This window comes from Symphalangus syndactylus, chromosome 8 (assembly GCF_028878055.3).
Source record: "Symphalangus syndactylus isolate Jambi chromosome 8, NHGRI_mSymSyn1-v2.1_pri, whole genome shotgun sequence".
Lineage (NCBI taxonomy): Eukaryota > Metazoa > Chordata > Mammalia > Primates > Hylobatidae > Symphalangus > Symphalangus syndactylus.
In genome coordinates this window covers 99877276-99901375 of record NC_072430.2, presented here as the reverse complement: position 1 = coordinate 99901375, position 24100 = coordinate 99877276, and the positions used below count along the sequence as shown (strand labels likewise).

Genomic DNA, 24100 nt, shown 5'->3' with positions numbered 1-24100 from the left:
GTTCTTTAAGATATATCATTAGGTAGTTTATTTGAAGTTTTTCTACTTTTTTGATGTAGGCACTTATAACTATAAACATCCACCTTACTACTGTTCTCACTGTATCCTGTAGGTTTTTGCATGTTGTATTTCCATTATCACGTGTTTCAAGAAAATTTTCAATTTCCTTTTTAATTTCTTCATTGATTCACTGGTCTTCAGGAGCATATTGTTTAATTTCCATGTATTTGTATAGTTTCCAAAATTCCTCTTGTTATTGATTTCTTGTTTTATTCCATGTGGTCAGAGAAGACACTTGATATTATTTCATTTTTTTGGATATTTTGAAACTTTTTTTGTGGCCTAACATGTGAACGATCCATGTGCTGAGTAGAAGCATGTGTATTCTGCAGCCACTGGATGAGATGTTCTGTAAATATCTATTAGGACCATTTGGTCTGTGGTGCAGTTTAAGTCTGATGTTTCTTTGTTGATTTTCTGTCTGGATGGTCTGTCCAATGCTGAAAGTAGGGTGTTGAAGTCTCCAGCTACTATTTTTATTGGTGTCTGTGTCTCTCTTTGGCTGTTAATAGTTGCTTTATATATCTTGGTTTTCCAGTGTTGGGTACATATGTATTTAAAATTGTTATATCCTCTTGCTGAATTGACCACTTTATCATTATATAATCGCCTTCTTGGTCTCTTTTTGTAGTTTTTGTCTTGAAATCTGTTTTGTCTGATATAAGTATAGCTACTCCTGCTCTTTTATGATTTGTATTGGCATGGAATATCTTTATCCTTTTATTTTCAGTCTATGTGTATCTTTATAGGTGAAGTGTGTTTCTTGTGGGCAACAGATCATTGAGTCTTGTTTTTTAAAAAAATTCATTCAGCCACTCTATGTGTTTTGATTGAAAGGTTTAGTCCATTTACATTCAACGTTATTATTGATAAGTAAGTACTTACTCCTGCCATTTTGTTATTTTCTGGTTTTCTCCTCCTTTCCTTACTCTCCTCTTAGTGAAGGTGATTTTTCTCTGGTAGTATGTTTTAGCTTCTTGCTTTTTATTTTTTGTATATTTATTATATGTTTTTTGCTTTGAGGTTACCACGAGGCTTGCAAATAATATCTTGTAACCCATTATTTTAAACTGATGACAATTTAAAACTGATTGCAGAAACAAAGAAACAAGCAAAGAGAAACTTAATAAAAACTCTACACTTTACCTTCATCCCTCCTGCTTTTTAACTTTTTGTTTTTCCTATTTATATCCTATTATACTGTGTCTTGAAAAGTTGTTGTAGTTATTTTTCATTTGTTCATCTTTTAGCCTTTCTCCTCAAGATATGAGTAGTATACACAACACACTTACAGTGTTATAATATTCTGTTTTTGGGTGAACTTAGTATTACCCTGAGTTTTATACCTTCAGATAATTTCTTATTGCTCATTTACATCATTTTCTTTCAGGTTGTAGAACACCCTTTAGTATTTCTTACAGAACAAGTCTGGTGTGGATGAAACCCCTCAGCTTTTGTTTGTTTGGGAAAGTCTCTTTATTTCTCCTTTATATTTGAAGGATATTTTCACCAGATATACTATTCTAGGGTAAAAGTTTTATTCCTTCAGTAGCTTAAATATGCCATGCCACTCTCTCATGGCCTGTAAGGTTTCCAGTGAAAAGTCTGCTGCCAGACATATTGGAACTCCATTGTATGTTGTTTCTTTTATCTTACTGTTTTTAGGATCCTTTCTTTATTTTTTTACCTTTGGGAGTTTGATTGTTAAATGCCTTGAGGTAGTCTTTTTTGGCTTAAATCTGCTTGTTCTATAATCTTCCTGTACTTGAATATTGATATCATTCTCTAGGTTTAGAAAGTCCTTTGTTACTACTGCTTGAATAAACTTTCTTCCCATATATCTCTCTCTACCTCTTCTTTAATGCCAATAAGTGTTAGATTTGCCCTTTTAAGGCTATTTTCTAGATCTTGTAGGTGTGCTTTCTTCTTTTTTATCTCATCTTACTGTGTATTTTCAAATAGGCTGTCTTCTAGCTAACTAGTTGTTTCTTCTGCTTGATTAGTTCTGCTGTTAAGAGACTCTGATGCATTATTCAGCATATTAATTGCATTTTTTAGCTCCAGAATTTCTGCCTGATTCTTTTTAAAAATCTCAATCTCTTTGTTAAATTTATCTCATAGGATCCTGGATTCCTTCTCGGTGTTATTTGGAATCTTTTTTTTTTTTTTTTTTGCATTTCCTCAAAACAGTTATTTGAATCCTCTGTCTGAAAGGTCACATATCTCTGTATCTCCAGGATTAGTCACTGGTGCCTTAGTTTATTTGGTAAGGTCATGTTTTCTGAATGGTCTTATTTTTTATTTTATTTTATTTTTTGCTACCCAGACACTATTCAGTATCCTAGATGGTCTTGATGCTTGTGGATGTTTGTCAGTATGTGGGCACTGATAAGTTAAGTATTTACTGTAGTCTTTGCAGTCTGGGCTTGTTTGTACCCATGCTTCTTGGGAAGGCTTTCCAGATATTTGAAGGGACTTGGATGTTGTGATCTAAGTTTTTGGTCACTGCAGCTGTATCTGCTTTAGGGGGCACTAGAAGCCCAGTAACACTGTAGCTCTTTCAGACTCATAGAGATACTGCCTTGGTGGTCTTGGATAAGGTTCAGAAGACTTCTCTAAATTACAAGGGAAAGAGTCTTGTTCTCTTCCCTTTGTTTCTCATAAACACATGGACTCTCTCTGTGCTGAGCTGCTTGAAGCTGGGGGAGGGGTGACAAAAGCACCCATATGGCCACCAACATTGAGACTGTGCTGGGTCAGACCTGAAACCAGCACAGCACTGGGTCTCATCCAAGGCCTGTTGTAACCACTCCCTGGCTACTGTCTATGTTTGCTCAAGGCCCTGGGGCTCTACAATCAGCAGATGGCAAAGCCAACCAGGCTTGTGTCCTTCCCTTCACAGCAGTCAGTTTCCCTGGGCCCTGGATGAGTCCAGAGATGCTGCCTGGGAGTCAGAGCCCACAGCCTGAAATCCTAAGAATTCACCTGGTGCTCTGTTCTACTGCTGCTGAGCTGGCACCCAAAGCACAAGACAAAGCTATTCTCAAACACAGTTGTGTTGTCTTCTTTCCCCTTTCCACAGGCAGAGGAGCCTCTCCCTGTAGCTGCCATCACCACAGGTTCACAGGGAGTACTGCCAGGCTACTGCTGATCTTACTCAAAGCCCAAGGGGTCTTTAGCCACCTTGTGGTGAATGTTGCCAAAGTTAGTCTGTGATTTAATAGCTAGCAAGTAGCCAAGTATTGATTAAGAAGATTTTTCTATTAAAATTTGGTTAGATCAGGTGCAGGTGCAGTGGCTCACACCTATAATCCCAGCACTTTGGGAGGCTGAGACAGGAGGATTGCTTGAGGCCAGGAGTTGGGAGAGCAGCATGGTCAACATAGTGAGACACCATCTCTACAATTTTTTTTTTTTAAGACAGGGTCTCACTTTGTCAACCAGGCTGGAGTGCAGCGGCACAATCTTGGCTCACTGCAGCCTCAACCTCCCAGGTTCAAGTGATCCTCTTGCCTCAGCCCCCCAAGTAGCTGGGACTAAAGACCTGCACCACCAACACCCAGCTAATTTGTGTATTTTTTGTAGAGATGGGGTTTCACCATGTTGCCCAGGCTAGTCTTGAACTCCTTTCCAGAAATGCCATCTAGGAGCCAAGGCCTGGAATTGGGGACACTAGGAGCCCTTTTGGTGCATACCCCACTGTAGCAGTCAAGCTAGTACCTAAGCTGCAAGTCAAAGCTCCCTTTACTCTTCCCTGTGCTTTCCTCAAAAAAGAATCTCCCCTGGTAGCCACCAAGGTGGGAACGTGCAGGGTCACACCTGAAGCCAGCATGGCACTGAGTCTCACTCAAGGCCCATGGTGTGTACTACCTGGCTACTGCTGCTTATTATTCAGGGACCAAGAGCTCCTTAGTCAGCAGGTGATGAATCCCGCCAGGAGTGGGCACTTCCCTTCAAGAGTGCAGGTTCCTTTATGACCAAATATGTGTCTAGAAATATTGTCCAGGAGCCAGGGCTTGGAATGTGGGCCCCAAGGCTGTTCCCGGTGCCCCATCCTACTGTGGCTGAACTGGCCCCCAAATTGCAAGTCAAAGTCCTCTTTACTCTTCCCTCTCTTCTCCTCAAGCAGTAGGAAGTAGTCTCTCCCGGAGCTGCAAGCTGTGCTGCCTGGGATTGGGGGAGGGGTGGTGCAAGCACTCTGTTAACCACCCTGGCAGGTGTCTCACTAGATGGCATGCCCCCCCGCAAGCCACTAGCTCCGAGTCTAGCACAGGACTAGGCCTTGCCTAGGAACTGTCGTCCCTGTGGCCTTGACTGCCTTTCAAGTTTATTTAGAACCCCAGAGCACTTTAGCTGGTGGTGGCAAGGCTTGCTGAACCTCAAGTTCCAACTGCTGGGATGTGTGTTTCCCCTATAGTTAGGGTTGGTCTAAATGCTTCTTTCACAGGCATCAGCTGAGCTCTTCGTGGTGTTGCTATCTTCTGTGACAGGAAAGCACTGGGTTCCAGTACAGTCTCAATCACTGTGCTCTCCCTCCCACAAGCGACAGATTCTCAGTGCCACACTGCCACTGCCAGGTGATGGAGGAGGGTTGGCATCAGCAATTCAAGACTGTCTTTCCTGCCCTCTTCAGTGCCTCTTTCAGTGATTAAAGTTAAAACTGGGTACTGTGGTCATTCACCTGATTTTTGGTTCTTATGAAGTTGCTTTTTTATGTAGATAGTTGTTAAATTTGGTGTTCCTGCAGGGAGGATGATTTGTGGAGGCTTCTATTGGCCATCTTGCTCTGCCTCCCTTCTCAAACATTCCTATGCCAATACATTTAAAATGTAAATACATTTTAAAATGTAAATGAAATAGACAAATTCTTGGGAAAACATGTTACCAAATTGATACAAGAAGAAATAAAAAATCAGAATAATCTTTTTTGTGTTTAGAAGTTGAATGCATAATTGAAAAACTTTACATGTTAGAAGCCTCTTCTGGTATCTGATAATTTGGGGTTGTCTACTTATGTTTAAGAATGCGGCATTATCATGTTGAATGAACATAGTAAGAATACTGGTGATTGTTGACTGTGGTCTTCAATGTAGTGTTACCTGGCTAGGCTGTTTAAGAAACATTCAGCATGATTATGTATTTCTTCTTGACCTGCTTCTTCTTGTGTCCTTCCTGGAAGGGGCTCTAGTATTCTGGGAACTAAAAGGGAAAAGAAGCTCCAGGGAATCTCAGCATCCAGTATTCATGCATTCACTTAATCTCCCTGATTTCAGTATGGTAACTTTGGCCCTAACGGGGCCTGGCGTTTCCCACTCTAGGGATTTCTGCATTTTCCTCTCCAGATTATATTCAAGGTAGGCAATGCATAGTTTGTGGGGCGGGGGAGGAAGATCTAGGGTTCTGTTTTTTAAACCAAGTTTTAATGATCTTTAACACTGCCCTCCTCGCCCCACTTTCAGAAGTATCTATGACATTCATTCCCAAGATTTAGGGGTATTGTGCAGTGTATGTCTGATTGATTCTTAGCTTTTCCCCCTGCCAATTTAGGGTCAGGTTTCTTCTGTATGCTAAATCTACTACCAGCAGCCATATGCTTTCTAGCTCCGACAACTGTGTTGTCATTTTCCCTTCCCCTCTTTGTTTCTACACTTCGGGGCTTATGTCTTTAAAAAGTAAATTCCTTTACTGCTGTTTCAGAGGGGTTTTGAGAAGACGGCAAATGAAATGTGTGAATTTAGTACATCAGATTTACTCCCATATCTTCTCCCTATGTTAGCTGGAATAATATTTTCAACCATAGGAAAGACAGAAATGAATAATAGCAACTGGCCCAGTTAAAAGTCAGATAAGCAGGAATTATCAGGGCCTTCAAAATTTTAACATCCATGCATCAGTCATTCAAAATGGGAAATAGTCAACTAGGCTTCATAATTCAATTCCAGGACATTTTAACTTTTCAAAGCATTTTATGTAATTTTTCTAATTTTATATTTATCACCATCCTTTTCAGAATGCAGTATAGAACTGTATAACTTATTCACTTAATAGACAGTAAACTAAGTCAAAATTAATCTGTGACTTAATAGCTAGCGAGTAGCCAAGTATTGATTAAGATTTTTGTATTAAAACTTGGTTAGCTCAGGTGCAGGTGCAGTGGCTCATGCCTTTAATCCCAGCACTTCGGGAGGTTGAGACAGGAGGATTGCTTGAGGCCAGGAGTTTGAGACCAGCATGGGCAATATAGTAAGACCCCATCTCTACAACTTTTTTTTTTTTTGAGATAGGGTCTCACTTTGTCACCCAGGCTGGAGTGCAGTGGCACAATCTTGGCTCACTGCAGCCTCGACCTCCCAGGTTCAAGTGATCCTCTTGCCTCAGCCCCCCCAAGTCACTGGTACTACAGGCGTGCACCACCACACCCAGCGAATTTTTGTATTTTTTGTGGAGATGAGGTTTCGCCATGTGGCCCAGTCTAGTCTTGAACTCCTGAGCTCAAGTGATTCACCTGCCTCGGCCCCAAAGTCCTAGGATTACAGGCATGAGTCACCTTGCCTGGTTTCCTATACAAAAAAAATTTTAAAGTAAAAAATCAGTCGGGTGTGGTGATGCATGTCTGTTGTCCCAGTTTCTTGGGAGCCTGAGGTGGAAGGATTAATTGAGTCCAGAAGGTCGAGGTTGCAGTGAGCCATGATCCCACCACTGCACTCCAGCCTGGGCAATAGAGAAAGATCCCGTCTCAAAAAAGAAAAAAATGTTAGATTAAAATTGTTAATATTTTTCTAAGGAATAATTCAAAGACTCCCTGGCCTACTTGTAAGGAAAAACAAATATCTTCACTTTTTTTTTTTTTCCTGTATGACTCAACCTTAACTAATCACAATGTAAACAAAGGATAATCGTGAAGGAGGTATTTAAAAGGTGGTTGCTTATAATCTATCGTAATCTGTATTATTATATTAACCAAGGTTAAATGTGTTTCAGGGGCTTGTAGTCATGTCTACAGATCTTGAAGAAGTGGTTAGCAGCATTTTGAATGTCAAAATTCCAGAAATGTGGATGGGTAAATCCTACCCAAGCCTTAAACCACTTGGCAGCTATGTGAATGACTTCCTTGCAAGACTAAAATTCTTGCAGGTAAGTTCATCTAAATGATCATATATTGTTAAGTTTCTCCTGGTTTCATTTTCTTTTTCAGAATGCTTAGTGTAATGAGTATTACTCTCTAGTTTTTCTGTGCACCCCAGGCACAAATCACCACTACTTAATATTTCATACAATGTATGTAACTGCTACACTGAACTGTCAAAAAGCTAGTACTACATGAAAGCGTAAAACATCTAGCTATGTTGGTTTTTCCACTAAGTATTTAACATTAAAATAGATACCTACAGCAAAACATCTTAGAAAGCCAGTCAAGCTACCAGTGAGGGGTATTATAGCTTCATTGCCCAGCACTTTTCTAGGTCATGAAATCACTAGATTGCTGTTTCAGCCCAAGTCAGTAATGACCTCAATGGCTAATTGTCTTGGAAATGTTGAGTGGGCAGAAGCCTATCTACTAATTGTCTGGTAATATTGGTGCTTAACTATGTTCTTATTAACAACTATACCTATTAGAAATATCGATTAATTTCCTAGATTCTGTATATAATGTGTCAAAAGCCGCCTATGAAGAAATTTCTGCAGGGATAAAAATGGTTAAATTCCCTTTTCATAATTCAGGCATTTTGTTATGCTACAGTCAATACTAAGGAAGTAAGATTGTTTTTGAAGGATAAAGTTATACCTTGGGCTCTTTTCGGGAAAAGCTTTTCAAACTCATTTCTTCAGATTGGCTTCTCTAATTTACTATCTAGTTAAAGTTGGTATTCAACTGACTCACCATTAGAATCTATGTTACGAACAGAGAACTAAAGTATCTTGATATTTCTAAAGGCCTTAAGGTCTCACTACCCTGCTTCTTCCAGGAGTTCCTTGTACAATATTGTGTTCCTATATGTTGAATTTTACTGTGTTTTAGTGAAGTAGGAAGAAAAAGTTCCAAAGCAACATTCTGTTGGGTACTAATGACTAATTAGAGAGAGAAAAAAAGTGAAAAACATAACCATCTGACCAGACTTTATGGGGATCTGTTCTTCTGTTCAACTATATAACATGATATATTGTGTAACAATGCATATAGATATTCACTATTGTAGGGAGCCTTTCTGAAAGAATCATGGGGCATGTATAAAACAGACATTTGTTTGCATTAATGCACATTGTAATTTCCAAGCTGATATGATAGGTATGAAATTGAAATCAGGACAAATACTGAATATGCTACCTGTTTTTAAAACCTTGAGAGTATGGCTTGTTATTCCTCAGAGGTCATTTGTTAGTTTATCTAAAAGACAATAAATGTCTTTGGATACATTTTATTAAGTAGTGTTGTATTCAAAAGTTGAAAGGCTCTCTAGGTGTGGTGGCTCACGCCTGTAATCCCAGCACTCTGGGAGGCTGAGGAAGGCATACTGCTTGAGTCTAGGAGTTCAAGACCAGCCTGGGCAAAATAGCAAAACCCCTTCTCAACTAAAAATACAAAAAAATTAGCCAGGCATGGTGGTATGTGCCTGTATTCCCAGCTACTTGGGAGGCTGAGGTGAGAGGATCACCTGAGCCCTGCCTGGGCAACCAGAGACCCTGTCTCAAAAAAAAAAAAAAAAGGTTGAAAGGCACTACTGTTAGCCCACTTGTGTTTTACACCCTAGCAATGGTACGAGGTTGGTCCTCCCCCAGTCTTCTGGCTTTCTGGCTTCTTCTTCACACAAGCCTTCCTGACCGGTGCCCAGCAGAACTATGCCAGGAAATACACAATTCCTATTGATCTTCTTGGGTTTGACTATGAAGTGATGGAAGACAAAGAATACAAGCATCCTCCTGAGGATGGTAAGTGCAGGGACAGAATGAGTCGGCTCATATCTGGGCACTGAACAAAAACATGACATTCTAGCTTACTTTCCTCAGCTGTTAAAAAAGTAATAAACATGAATGTAATTTACCTTAAATGCCAGAGAAAAAAATTATTGAGATACAGAGAGCAAATGAGTGAGCCAGGGGAAAGAGAGAGAGAGAGAAAGGGTGAGGGGGAATGATCAAGCAAATAGGGGAAGAAAATGATAACAGTAGATGAATATTCTGGATAAAGAATATATGTCCTTTATACTTTTTTGCAAAATTTTATAAGTTAGAAGTTATTCCTAAAATGTTAAGAAGAAGGTAATCATCAAATTAACAGCACATGGGATAATCAGCCATAATCTTATGTTGGCTGTGGGGACTTGACATGTACAGCATTGAAAACAAGGTTTTTCCTGGTCCGTTGAAGCGTATACCTTCGTAGAATCCTAAAATATGTATTCTTTACTGTCATTCCAAAACTTGTAGCTTACCATTCCAAAACTTATAGCTAATAGAAACATTTGCTCTGTGGTTGAAAGATTGTGAGGAAATCTTTATTTTCTTAATGATTGTCTACACTTTATGGCTACCCTGATGTTTTATTTCAAATTTAGTGGAGAAGGCCACTATTTTAAATAAGAGTTATTTTTTAAATGCTACAGATTCCAGAATTTTATCAAAATTGTCTTTATATAAATGACATTTATCTCTTAAGTGACTGTTAATGTGTACTGCTTGAACTAGTGTGTTGAAGACAACTTGCTTATTCATCACTGAATGATGAAGTCACTGGCTCACTCTTCTATCAGGCACTGGAGATATCAACAGGGAACAATTTAGGATCTTGTCCCTCAACTAATTTATACTGTGGTGGGAGACACTAACAAGTAGATATGTAATCACAACAGTGTATGATAATCACATTACTGTGCCAAGAAGTTTTATTTTAAATTGATGGTCACAAATCTCAAGATGGTTTGTAACACTATGAAGCAATCCCACTACTATTCCCGGGGATATTTGCTTTCCTCCTCTCAAAACAACCACTTATGCCCTCTTTGCCCTTCCTTCTGCTCCTACATCTCACCTTATCCTTCATGAAAAAAAAAAAAAGCCATCTGAAGAGAGCTTTTAGCACCACCAACTCAATACATTTGTCAACATCTGCACCCTCGAGGAATCCAGATCCCATTTTCTTTTTCCTTCTCAAGGGCTTTGCTCCTTTAATTGTGCCCTCTCTTTCAGGAATAAATTATTTCTCTCTTATTAATAGATAATTCCTGTCAACCTACAACATGCTCTAGAATCTCTCATCTTAAATCAACCATTTCAATTGTCTTTCTACATCCCCCTCAGCTGCTGTCCCGTATCTCCGCTCACCAGTATAGCAAAATTTCTCAAAAGAATTGTCTTGACATGCTGTCTGCAGGTTCTCACTTCCTATTTGTTATCTACCTTTCATCCTCTCTAATCAACTGATGCTGTTCTTTTCAGAGTTAGCGATGACTTCCATGTTGACAAATCCCATGAATTCTCTTAGGTCTTCATCTTAATCTCTTAGCGATTTTTACCAGTTGCCATCTTCATATTTCTAGAGACATGCTTCTCTGTTTCCAGGACATCACCCTCTCCTGATTTTCCTTATCTCATTGGCCATATTCATGCTGGTTGGCTGGTTTAGGCTCCCCCAATATTAGAGTTTCCAAGGACTCAGTCCTGGGACTATTTCTCTTTTCTGATAGCATCCTACCCCAAGTTACCCTATTCTTTTTTGTATCTTTAAACATTAACTCTTTGCTTATGTCCTCCAAAAGTAAATCTCTGAATCTTCAATCTAGATCTTTCCTCTAAGATCAGACCTCCATATCCAATTGCCAACCTGAAATCTACACTTTGGTATCTCCTGAATATGTAAAATGAGTCATTTCAATAAATGGCGCCACCATCCAGACAGAAACCCAGAAACTCTTCGTTCTTCTGCTCCCTTATCTGTTCATATCAAGGGCAGTTGCTCACCTACAATCCTACTGCCACCACAATTTTTTTTTTTTTTTTTTTTTTGAGATAGGGTCTCACTTTGTCACCCTGCCTACAGTGTGGTGGCATGATCTTGACTTACTGCAGCCTTGACCTCCTGGGCCCAAGTGATCCTCCCACTCAGCCTCCTGAGTAGCTGAGACCAGAGGCGTGCACCACCATGCCCAGCTAATTTTTTCATTTGTTTGTATAAACAGGGTCTCCCTGTGTTGTCCAGGCTGGTCTCGGTCTCCTGAGCTCAAGGAATCCACTCACCTTGGGCGCCCAAAGTGCTGGGAATTACAGGCATGAGCCACTGCACCTAGCCCCGCCACCACTTTTATCTTGCCTTCTCCGCTAGCCTTTATCCTGTCTCCCTACTGTCATTACCCACTTATGGCCCTTAATTTGTACAGAAACCACAGAACTTTTTTAAAAAATGAAAATAGATAATATCAGCCTTTGGTCTCCATTGAAAACCCAGACAACTAAATAAGTTTTTTCCCTTTGTGGTTTGAATAAAATCCAGTTGCCTTATGGTGACAATGAGGCCAGGTGTGTTCTAGCCACCGCCCACCCGTACGAGCTCATCATATGCCACTATGCTCAGGTCACACTAACCTCCTGACAGTTTCTAGAACGGCTCATGTTCTTTTCTCTTTGGGATCTTGGGAACACCACTTCCATCTGTTGGAGCCACCCATTTCACCTTATTATCCTCTCTTGCAACTCTGCTTATTAACTTTAAAGCATCAGTCAGACTGTAATTATTTTATGTGTTTCTTTCTTTATTATCTCTCTCCCTCACTACAGTACAGATACCAGAAGAGCAGTGACCTTGTTTGTCTGCACCATTCTTTCTTGAGTGCCTCTCAGTGTCTAGCACATAAAGGGCCCTCAAATGCTGCTGGGGAAATTCTAAAAATTATGCTACTGGAATCCACTAAAAACGTATGGACTCGAACCCAACCTGTTAAAGATACCTCTTATTCCAGTCTCTAATACTTGAACAGTTTATTGCAGAAACACATTTAAGAACAATAAATGCAAGCAATAAAGAATCATTGGGACATATGATATCTTAGAAATAATATTTTTCAGCCACAGATGCCTAACCTACCATTATTCTGACCATTTGTTCAAAATCCCTTTATTCTTAACGTACTCAAAAGACGCTTTATCCCACTAGAGGCTTTTAAAATAAATAAATAAAACAAATACGGACGGAAATTTAACAACCTTCTGCTAAGTTATTTAGTTTATTATTTCCTTGATAATATAAGCTTTAGCAAAGTTTTTCCCATACAGCTCACTATATTACGTGTCATAAAAGACACTAATAAATACGAGTTTGAGCCCCTGCCCTCATAAAATTAAAAGTATAGTTAGATAAATTTAGCAACATACCAGAAGGATAAATAATTTGGCTCAAATTAAGTATTTGGCAATGGAGAAAAGGAATGTCTAAGTTGGATAAAAGCAAATCAAGGAAAGAGCATGGATACTTACAGTGGGGCTGCTCTGTACCACTGCTGGGATCCAGAGACTGCTCAGTCCATTATACTGAATCCTCACAATACCCTATGGCTCAGATACTACTATTATTGCCATTAGACAAGGTGGAAATTAAGGCTCGGGGGGTTAAGTAACTTGCTGAAGGTCCCACAGCTAATAATGGACAGAGGTGAGATTCAGACCCAGGCCATCTGGCTCTCATGCTTAGCTGCTTTCTCTGTGGCCTACTGAGTATTTTGGTAGAAGTTTGAAAACATCACATTTCTCAAGGAAAGTTTTCTTAAAGGAGTTAGGGTTAATTCTTAAGTATTTAATTCAGATGCATGAATTTTTTTCTAGTTCTTTTCATGTTATTATAATAGGCGGAAGGTCGCATTTGGGTTGAAGTTTGAGCAGGAGTGATGATATCTTTCAGGGTTATACATTTTTGAACTCAGCTAAAAGACTGAATTTATAAGCATTGCCAAAAGCTTCTGAATTAGCTAATACCCAAGATCAAACTATTGTGTTGTCCATTATTATATACTGAACATAATGTACAGGGTAGTTGATATTTCTTTTTGCATTGGTTTACTAATTTAATCCACAGAAGCTCTTATAAAAGAAGGTCAAGTATTAAAAATCCAAAATTATCTTGAAAACAGTGGAGTAAAAATAAAGCACAACTTATTAAAGGATCCATAAAGCCCATTTAGTGTCTCAAGATCATACACTGAAGAGTAGTCATCAGCTAATTAAACTGTTTTGCTGACTACCACACTGTTGTCCCAGGCTTAATTTATAATAGCTGATAGATTTCTGCAAAATCTTGAACTTTATTATTTTATACACATACCAACGCACATATACATTTCACCAATAAGCACACATATCTGCAAATTAGCCTTTTTGTCATCCTAGTTTTTTCCTTCCTACTTAGCTAATTATCAGAAAGAAAAAGAGAATCCATGGAATGATTTAGATAAATGGGTTGTTCCCCAAGGAATCACTTTCTCATAGGACCCTAGTGGGAGGGACATAGATCCCACCTGAGAACAGCTTGGGATAGAAGCCAAGTTTCTTTTTTTCCAATCTCTACCCCTTTACCATACTTTACACATATTTTTGTATGTTCCTGTTTCTAGGTTCTGGGCCTCATAATGATGTCATCCTTATATACCTAAGATTAAATTAAAATACAATGAAAAGGGGCACCTAAAGGCTACAATGCTGCTGAAAGTTTTTTAGTATTTGAAATCTGTATTAGTTAGGGTTCTCTACACGGACAGAACTAATAGGATATATGTATATATGAGAGGGAGTTTATTAAGAATTGACTCACACAATCAAAGTAAAGTCCCACGATAGGCCGTCTGCAAGTTAAGGAGCAAGGAAGCCAGTAGTGGATCAGTCCCAGTCCCAAAACCTCAGCAGACAGCGCAGCCTTCAGTCTGTGGCCACAGGCCCAAGAGCCCCTGGCAAACCACTAGAGTAAGTCTGAGAGTCCAAAAGCCAAGGAACTTGGAGGCTGATGTTTGAGGGTGGGAAGCATCCAACATGGGAGAAAGATGAAGGCTGGAAGGCTTAGCAAGTCTACTCTTTCCAACTTCTGCCTGCATTATTCTAGCTGAACTGGAAGCTGATTAGATGGTGTCCACCCACATTGAGGGTGGGTCTGCCTCTCTCAGTCCAACTGACTCAAATGTTAATCTCCTTTGGCAACACCCTCTTAGACACACCCAGGAATAATATTTTGCATCCTTCAATCCAATCAAGTTGACAATATTCATCGTCACAACATCCTATATTATAGATGCAATTACCTAAGATTCCTCTTATCTGAATTGCTAGGTACTACTAGGTGACTCAGTCACCAGTTGACAGCATTGCACAGCATGAAGGGAGGCAGAAAATAGTGAACAAGAGAGGAACTGGAAAAACCGTAGCTGACACTATGTGCTGATGACATCTCACAGATGGCAAAGGGCATCACTCATAGAGCAGGACAGCTGTGAACAAGGACCTGTTAACATCTACCTGTCATTTTCTATATATTCTATGTATCTATATCCTCATGGTCCTTACTAGCCGTGAGAAATAAGAATGTATTTAAAGATTCTCATCATATTTCCTATACAATTGATGGGTTGGAAAGAACTTTTATCCCTATCACCACTTTTCTAGGTGTGAAATGAACTCTTTTGTTTACTTTCTATGATATTATCACTCTTCCCAAATGAGGAATAACTAATCTGATTGGTTAGAGGCAGAAATTTATTGGGCTATGCTTTTGAGTCAGTGAGGCAGGGTATTAAATAGCTCACTTGGACCTGTGTATAGGCTCTCTTTCTTTTCCATTGTATTCCATACTATAAAGTTCTCCTACTTTGCCCTATCCCCACTTGTTTTGGTGACTGGTGGACAGGCCTTAGATGCAGAATGTGCTCTGCAGACCCATCTCTCCCCTCACGCAAGTCCACCCCTCCACTGCCCTGGAATCAAGGTGCATTTTGCAATCCAGCTTTACCAGAGTTATACATTGGCAGTTACTGGACAAGTGCTTTGTCAATTAATAAAACTGATACTATATTCCAATGTGTTCTTCCCATCAGCTAAAACCCAGAGAAGAGAAAGGGTAAGTCTTTCCCTCAACTCTATCATTAAATTATCCACATGTGGGCCGGGCGCGGTGGCTCACGCTTGTAATCCCAGCACTTTGGGAGGCCGAGACGGGCGGATCACGAGGTCAGGAGATCGAGACCACGGTGAAACCCCGTCTCTACTAAAAATACAAAAAAAAAAAAAAATTAGCCGGGCGTGGTGGCGGGCGCCTGTAGTCCCAGCTACTCGGAGAGGCTGAGGCAGGAGAATGGCGTGAACCCGGCAGGCAGAGCTTGCAGTGAGCCGAGATTGCGCCACTGCACTCCAGCCTGGGCGACAGAGCGAGACTCCGTCTCAAAAAAAAAAAAAAATTATCCACATGTGGCCATTTAAATTTAACTATAATTAAAATAAAATTAAAATTCAGTTATTTGGTCACACCAGCCACATTTCAAGTGTTCAGCTTACTAATACCAGCCTCTTAGAGCTAGTGGCTACCATACGGGACAACACATAGAACATTTCCATCACTGCAAAATGTCCTATTGGACAGCACTGCTCAAGCAGATTTTCATATACTACTCTACAAGGGCATTTCCCCCTATGTTAGTTGATTTGATTCTAACAACTCTACAAGGTAGATAAAGCAGATATTACTATTTTACAAATGTTTTTAAGGTTGTTCTCCAGATGACAAAACAGGTTTTGAGGTTAAATTAATTGCTCAAGGTCACACAACAAATTAGGAACTAAAACTTTAGTCTTCCCAAAGTCTACAATGCTTGACATCTGTACTGTTACAATAAATTTTACCTGCAGACTCCAATCTATGAGGCTTTACTGATATGTAAAGCCAAAGAAAGTAACTCATGTTTCACTGACTGCCTAATTTGTACTCTTTAGCTGTTAGTGTACAACATGACATTTTAGAGAGAGTTCATCATGTGTCTTTCATCATCAGCAGACTAAGGAGAGCTCTTGGCAGTAAGAATAAATTCTAAAAGGGGAGGAGCAATTTAATTCTTACGACATTGGAGATCTACAGAAGGGTACTTTGTTCATATGCTGCCCACTAGCCACCACTGGATCCCTATTACATTAAGAACTATTTTTTTTCCCTAGATTTCACAGCTTCTGAAAACACAGTATAATCATTAACCAATTAACAATATAAATTTGATAATGTTCACACACACACACACTGAGAACTTCCCATAGACCCGTTTAAAATTTCTTTCCTCTTTTGTCTTCCACACCTAATTTTACTATTGTATTATTTCACTAGGCAAAGTTTCAATGTTCTTGAAATATGGATGTTAAAACACTCAGGAGATTGCTTTCATTGGAGAACAAGTCTTAGTCTGCAAATCTAGTATCACCTGCATAGTACTTACATGTAGAAATTTCAGATTCAGAACTCAATCAAAATGCATATTTCAAGTGTTATATTAAAGTGTTTCTTTTATATTTAGGTGTTTTCATTCATGGATTATTTCTGGATGGGGCTTCCTGGAATAGAAAGATCAAGAAACTTGCAGAATCGCATCCCAAAATTCTTTATGATACAGTGCCTGTGGTTAGTAAATTCTAATTACATATACATGTGGAATTATTTTATACATATTTTATATATTATATATAAAATAGACCCCATATTGTGTGTATATATGTGTATACATATGTATATATATATAAATACACACATATACAGTCAATTCTTGTTATTCATGGTAATTACGTTCTATAAAGTTGCTTCCAACATTGAATTAGCAAATACTGAACCATTGCTCCTGGGGAAATAAATACAGGTTCTTTCTTTGGTCACAACACTTTCGTTAGCTGATCAGTAAATAACCTTATTTTATTTGTGTCTGTTTAAAGACACCTTATTTAATATACAATGTTGAGTCATTAACTCATGGTCAGAATGCTATGAGCTTTGTTGAGGCATGAGCTAATATTTTCTCTATGAGGCACATCAGCCTTCTTTCACTTAGCACTAGCTGGGCGCAGTGGCTCACGCCTGTAATCCCAGCACTTTGGGAGGCCGAGGCAGGCAGATCACCTGAGGTCGGGAGTTTGAGACCAGCCTGACCAACGTGGAGAAACCCCGTCTCTACTGAAAATACAAAAATTAGCCAGGTGTGGTGGCAGGTGCCTGTAATCCCAGCTACTAGGGAGGCTGAGGCAGGAGAATCGCTTGAACCTGGGAGGTGGAGGTTGCAGTGAACTTAGATCACACCATTGCACTCCAGCCTGGGCAACAAGAGCGAAACTCCGTCTCCAAGAAAAACAAAAAACAAAACAAAACAAAAACCAAAACAGCACTGCGTTACACATGGGGGTCATTTTAAAGTGAAATCGCCAACAAAAACACAAAAATGTGAAAAACATGGTACTAAATAGGCCATGAAAACGACACTTGTTTACGGTCATGAGGTGAAACAAGAAAGCAGAGCCTCACCTGGTTCAACCTGAGCTGGGAACATGTGTTGGATGACGCAAATCTTTGATGCTCTGCAAATGTCCACCAAGGAGCGCGACAATGCTGCCAATTGATTTTAGGATTAGAAATAAACTTTGGTGAGTAGGCAAACTTGGAAATGTGGAATCCACAAATAGTGAGGTCCACTGTATATACATACACTGGACTTATTATGTTTTTCTTATACTTTGACTTGAAAATGTGAAACTTGCATATTAAAGATTATGAAAATCATCAATTTAAAAAGCTACATTTCCTAGGCACCCATCTCCAGCATTGGCAGATTAAGCTTTATAAAATATAATTAAGTTTCCATCTATAACTGCATCATGAGAAAATGGCTTAAGAAAATAGCAATTTGAAGGGTAGGTCTGGGATGCTGTGATAAAATATAGGCAGTGGGACTGATGTGAATTCTTTTTGCAAGATTCTGGCAGCAGCTCAAAGACAGGTAAAAACCCCTTCAGAGCAGCTGTAACAGGATCAGTGAGGGGTCAACTGACAGCCATTTGCGAGAAAGCTGTCATGTATTTTAAAATACCGTGAGAAAATACAAGACCCAAATTGAAAGTTGCAAGGACAAATAAATGCAATTTCAGGAGCTGATCAAAATTGAGTCTTTCACGTGGAAACTCTTAAGTAGTTTGCAGTGTGTACAAGAAGAAATTAATTTATAAATGGATAATGATTCTCCTGAATAAGGAGCTAGTTAGAAATAAAAATTATCATTAGAAAAATCCCCTGGGGTTGAAATGAAATCTGAGTTAGGAAGAGTGCTTCGAGTTTTACATAGTAGTTAGTATCTGCAAAACTGCCTTGTGGATCCCCCTTATGAAAATCTGGATTCCACAAGTAAGTGGGAGAAATAGAGAAACTCGCGTACTTATAAGCTCCTTCAACAATCTGTGTTTTGACCTGAGAAACCTAAAAGTGGGGTCTGAACATTGCGGCTGTCAAGTCCTATCATCTCGAGGATTGCTATTACTTCTACTCCAGAAAAATAAATCGAATTAAATTCTAAAATATCTTTATGAACATAGTTTGTTCTTACTCTTACATTCAAAGATCAAATTGCCTCAAAATCTTATTTTTAAGATTGATGAGGTCTAATAATAAATTACAGGAACTTAATGATAAAAAGAATGGGGTATAGATTGTGGTTATAAAGGAATGCAATTATATTTTAAACAGCATAATATATATATAGTATCTCCTTTATAATAGTCTCCTAAAATGGGAAGGTTCTCTAGCTATACAGCTGTTGATAAAAATCCCTTCAGAATTTTTTGGGACTGGCTTTCAATTAATATAAAGGCACATGATTCTGAGTATCAGGGTGGCAATTCTCTCCTTTTAAAGTGTATCTGATTTTTTTTTTTATCATTGTAAGCACCAAAAGTCATTTCCCAGGTCATTGTGGCTGAGAGATAAATAGTTGGAAAATATGCTTTTAGACAGAGTAGGTGAAAACTATTTTTTTTTCAGTTATGAGAGTTCTATAAAATGTTTTGAGCAATCACAGCACTGCTGGTGAAAATAAATCTATTTGGGCCACAGAAATTTGCATGCATAACCTTACTCTGAGAATACTATATTAGGCTGAAACATATGTACATTTAACAGCCTTGACTTAAAGAGGTGTTATGTACTTTCTTCCAGATGTGGCTAAAGCCCTGTAAGAGGGCAGATATACCGAAACGGCCAAGTTATGTTGCTCCATTGTATAAGACAAGTGAGCGGAGAGGAACATTATCCACCACTGGCCATTCCACGAATTTTGTGATTGCCATGACTCTTCCCTCTGACCAACCCAAGGAACACTGGATTGGACGAGGTGTAGCACTGTTATGTCAACTTAATTCATAACCAGAAGACGTCATTTCCTTGTTCCTACTTCTTGTTGGATGGCTAAGTAGAAAGCATATTTTACTACTTAAACCTTTTTTTTTGGTTTAAATACATTTGACTAAAGTTTTGTAATTATGAATTTACTTATGAGCAAATGCAGATAAACTTAATATGACTCATACTTAAATGTAAGGAAATGTTCTAAAACAAAGACTAAAGAAAACACACTGGCATATTGGCTCTCTTCGAGTAACAACTTTATTTTGGAGGAGTTCCATAAGCATTAGGAACATACATAAAATGACACACCACTGTTGACAATGAAAAAAAACAGCATTTGATATTTTCCAGCTTTTTAAGTTAAAAAAATGATTCAGTTAAAACAAACAAACAAAAGTTTAGATATTTTAGCAAGAATCACCTTGCAGGACCATAATCACATTTAAGCCACTGACTTACTGTTAATGGAAAAAATTCACACTGCATCTAGTTACTATAGTATTTCTAAGCATAATCACAGCTGATTGATTGAATGCAATGTGATATATACCAAAATTCATATGGATGTCACACAGTGACAGCATTGTACAAGTAACATTAATGACCTCCAACAAACACATTTTAAATTTTAGACTGGTCAAGCTAAAAGGAATGTTGGAGCCAACAGAAATGTAGTGGAATTCAGATTGTCTATTAAGACTTGAAACTATACATTAGAATGATGTGAAAACTAAATAATGGTGGAATCCTAATACTAGCAGCAACTGTTACAGCCCTCTTAAAAGATTTGTAAAATCTAGCAAATAAAGATAATTAATACAATTTTTGAGAGAATATAAAACTTCATATACTTCAGCATAACCCACTTGCTTTAACTCAGGCATTTATTTTAAAACTGGGAGTATATTCCAGCTATTGCTTTTATAAAGGTTCTAAAATGAAGCAGATTTAATGCTGGAATGCAGAATCCTACTTGGGTATAAAAACCCAAAAATGAACTATAAATATATCTTGGTTCAGAAATCAAGATATATGAATCACTTGAAGTTGGCAGTACTAAATAAAATATCAGCACCTTTTAGCTAGGTTGCTTGAAGGGCCAAGCAATGAGATGAGGACTGTCCTAATTAATTCAGTGCCCAATGCTGAAAATAATCTATGTATAAAACTTCTACTTATTATAATAAGGAGGCCATGGAGTAAGTCAGAAATAATTTTTCAGATTCAAGCATAAATTAAAGAAATAATAACACCTAAGCTCCCTTGCTTATAGCATACAGAAAAAACACTGGCAATAATCTATAAATACCTGGATGCATGTGCTGCTCTCAAAGTTTTGTTTTAAAGTTCATAGAGTAGGAGGAAAGAAGAGTACTAAATGAAAACATTTTAGATGGAATGGAAAAGAGTTTGGCTCTTATATATTTAAACAATAAGATTGTTACAGCAGCTACACTGGTTGCCAAGCAGATTAAAACAAAGCTAGCTGCACATAGTTCAAATACAGTTTACCTGGCATAAATGACCATGTGGCATTAGGATGTAAACAGAAAGCTACATGCATATGACTAGTAATACAATTAAGTAAAAATTCAGGATAAACATGGCTTGCACTTCTCACAAATCATTCACAATTATGGTAGGAGAACAGGGCACCTAAAAAAGAGACTAATCCCTATCAGGCACCAACAGCATATCTTGGCACAAGATGATCAAGTGATTTCAGCTGAGTAATTTAAATGTATCTTCCAAGTCACTTGGGTACCATGACAGCCATGGCAATAATGGAGTTTATCCTAGTAACTGTTCTAAATTGACACTTCATGTACAGATTACAGACATGGTAAACTTCGATTTTCTGCTTTACAACCTTGTAGCCAGCTACAGCATGTGCTCTTGGTTCCAATGCCAAACTGGTAAAGCAATGTGAACATTCAGAACTTATATTTCCCAGTTAACTAGTTGGTACTGTTAAAATAGGAAAATCAACTATTTAAACCACGTTTGGTTCATTTCTTTGATGTTTTCAAAGAGGGTTACAATTTTTTAAAAAGAGAACATTGACCACATGCTCCAAACCCTCACCTCCCCCGCCAAAAAAAAAAAAAAAATTAAAGTAAAAAACAAAACAAACAGAAGGAACACCCCAACACCAAGTATTATAATAATACAAGGAACCATTATGAATCTTTCATTAAACTGAAGCTCACACAAACATACAATCACAAATTTCAGTAGTTTAGGCTGCAGGTTTAAACACTATGCAAATATATACAAAAATAGTAACTCTAGATTCAAGAATAAGGGCTTTTCCCAATGCTAAATTCATACTCTAATGCAGCCTGAGCTTTCCTCTAGTTCCTATGTCTACTTTATGCAGTTTCAAAGTTGTGTCAAGTTGATCCCTATCAATCAATCACCACATGTATGTATGTAGCTGAATTAAAGGGCACTACAATTCATTCTTAAAACACACAAAAAAAATGTCTCCCCAAAGTCCATTTAAAATATTTTTAAAGTTGTTTAAATGGTTTTTTTTTTGGTTCGATCTCTATTTCTGCATAGCCACAGAAGTTTCTACTAATAAAGAGACTAGTGTTTTATATGATTATTTTGTGAAGTCTTAATCAAACATATCAACACTGGTTCATGGAGTCCCGTATTCTCCTCTCTTTATCACAAGCTATATATTTTTAAAAGACCCCTACGTGCAGGGAAAACAGTACTAAGCACCAGCCTTTTGTGGTTAGGCTCAAATCTATGAAACTTGTAAGTAGTGCAAGCCACTGACTTTCCTTTGAGCAACGTGCATACAGTACAAGGAACAGATGCAAAGCTGCATGGTAACATTCTCGTAATCAACAGTGATTACTGGGAAAGGTCAAAACTGGATGTCAAACACAATTTTGTCTTCATAGAGGGCAATCACCAGCATAATGGCAAATCCAAAAAGCAATCCTAAATTCTGAAGGATGAATTGCCCCACAGGACAAAAGCCATGTTCTTCATTGTCACCATCACCATGCAACATTTCTGGAAGCTAGAGAAACAGATCTTCACATTAAACTTTGTATAATACTTCTGCTCAAAACAGTTTTTAAAAACATTTTCCTACTTAAGAAAATTAATGACTAAAGTGTAACTATAGACAAAATAATTATTTTATTGAACACAATGCTACCCACCAGATGTATTTTAGTCAAATACTGAAGAAGTTTTATGCTTTCACTAGTCATTAAGGAAATACTAACTCTGTTCCCTCCTCCTCATCATCCCCCACAACAAATACTTAAAATATACCCATTAGTCATTTTTCACAGTTACTATCCACTGTCCTTATAAATTCTGACATTTTACTTTATGCTAAAGCATAAAGCAACTTATTACCAATAAGACAGACACTCCAAAAAACGATCACCACAATTCCCACATTTACTAATATATCTTATCTTAAACTCAATAAGAAAGCAAGATTCTTGGGCCGGACACAGTGGCTCACGCCCATAAATCCCAGCACTTTGGAAGGCCAAGGCAGGCGGATCATGGGGTCAGGAGTTCGAGACCAGCCTGGCCAATATGGTGAAACCCATGGGTGTGGTGGGGCGTGCTTGTAGTCCCAGCTACTCGGGAGGCTGAGGCAGGAGAATCATTTGAACCCGGGAGGCAAAGGTTGCAGCGAGCCGAGATCACACCACTGCACTCCAGCCTCGGCAACAGAGCAAAACTCCGTCTCAAAAAATATATATACTTTTTTTAAAAAAAAAGGAAGATTCTTTTGGGAAATGCCTAATTCAAAATGGTTTCACTTCTTCGCTCTTTTCCACTTGAAATTCTCATTTCCCACTGCACATGACAGCAAAGAGATACTTGGGGACAAATCCAAATTGGCATCTCTATGCCCTTAAGCCATTGCTTTCATTCCAATAATAGACACAGAAAATAACCTAGCAGAGCTATCCATCATAACTAGTACCAAGTCATGCACACTGCCCTCACAGTGTACTCTATTCTCTTAATATTGTTAAAATTTCAAAATTCTGAAAATTGTCACATCTTTGAAGGCATAGTGCTTTGAAAAGTTTATATATGGCTGGGCGTGGTGGCTCACGCCTGTAATCCCAGCACTTTGAGAGGCCGAGGCGGGCAGATCAACTGAGGTTGGGAGTTCGAGACCAGCCTGACCAACATGGAGTAACTCCATCTCTACTAAAAATACAAAATTAGCTGGGTGTGATGGTGCATGCCTGTAATCCCAGCTACTCAGGAGGCTGAGGCAGGAGAATTGCTTGAACCCAGGAGGCGGAGGTTGCGGTGGGCCAAGATCACACCATTGTACTCCATCCTGGGCAACAAGAGCAAAACTCCGTCTCAAAAAAAAAAAAAAAAAAAAAAAAAAAGAAAAGAAAAGTTTATATACTTAATTTCTAAAGCATACCACATACTATTACATCTACGAATAATCTGTAGATTCAAAATTATAAAAATTAAATTCCTTTAATTTGTCTAAGTAAATAAGATTTGGGGAAGAAATACATTTGCATCATTATAGGCATACATTCTTTCCACCCAAACCTAATCTAAAATTGTGAAGGAATTGCTACTTCCAATTTTTACTTTCACTTTTCTACAAACATAATTCAAATTTGCAATCAATAT

The 24100-nt window shown here is 38.4% G+C and overlaps 2 protein-coding genes across 4 annotated transcripts in view; one reads left to right on the top strand and one right to left on the bottom strand.

The window, feature by feature from the left end:
• The window catches only part of DNAH7 (dynein axonemal heavy chain 7), a 380869-nt gene extending 361293 nt beyond the window's left edge, over positions 1-19576 (top strand). The window contains exons 64-67 of the mRNA XM_055290080.2: positions 7042-7194; positions 8811-8988; positions 16584-16687; positions 19256-19576. Coding sequence (XP_055146055.1) covers positions 7042-7194; positions 8811-8988; positions 16584-16687; positions 19256-19462 — 642 coding nt within the window. The 3' untranslated portion in view covers positions 19463-19576. The remainder of the gene's footprint in view (positions 1-7041; positions 7195-8810; positions 8989-16583; positions 16688-19255) is intronic.
• Positions 19577-19679: 103 nt separating this feature from the next.
• SLC39A10 (solute carrier family 39 member 10) overlaps positions 19680-24100 on the bottom strand; it is a 157321-nt gene continuing 152900 nt past the window's right edge. For all 3 annotated transcript variants that reach the window (XM_063644849.1, XM_055290081.2, XM_055290083.2), the window contains one exon: positions 19680-22484. In XM_063644849.1, the coding sequence (XP_063500919.1) occupies positions 22326-22484 (159 nt within the window). In that variant the 3' untranslated portion in view covers positions 19680-22325. The remainder of the gene's footprint in view (positions 22485-24100) is intronic.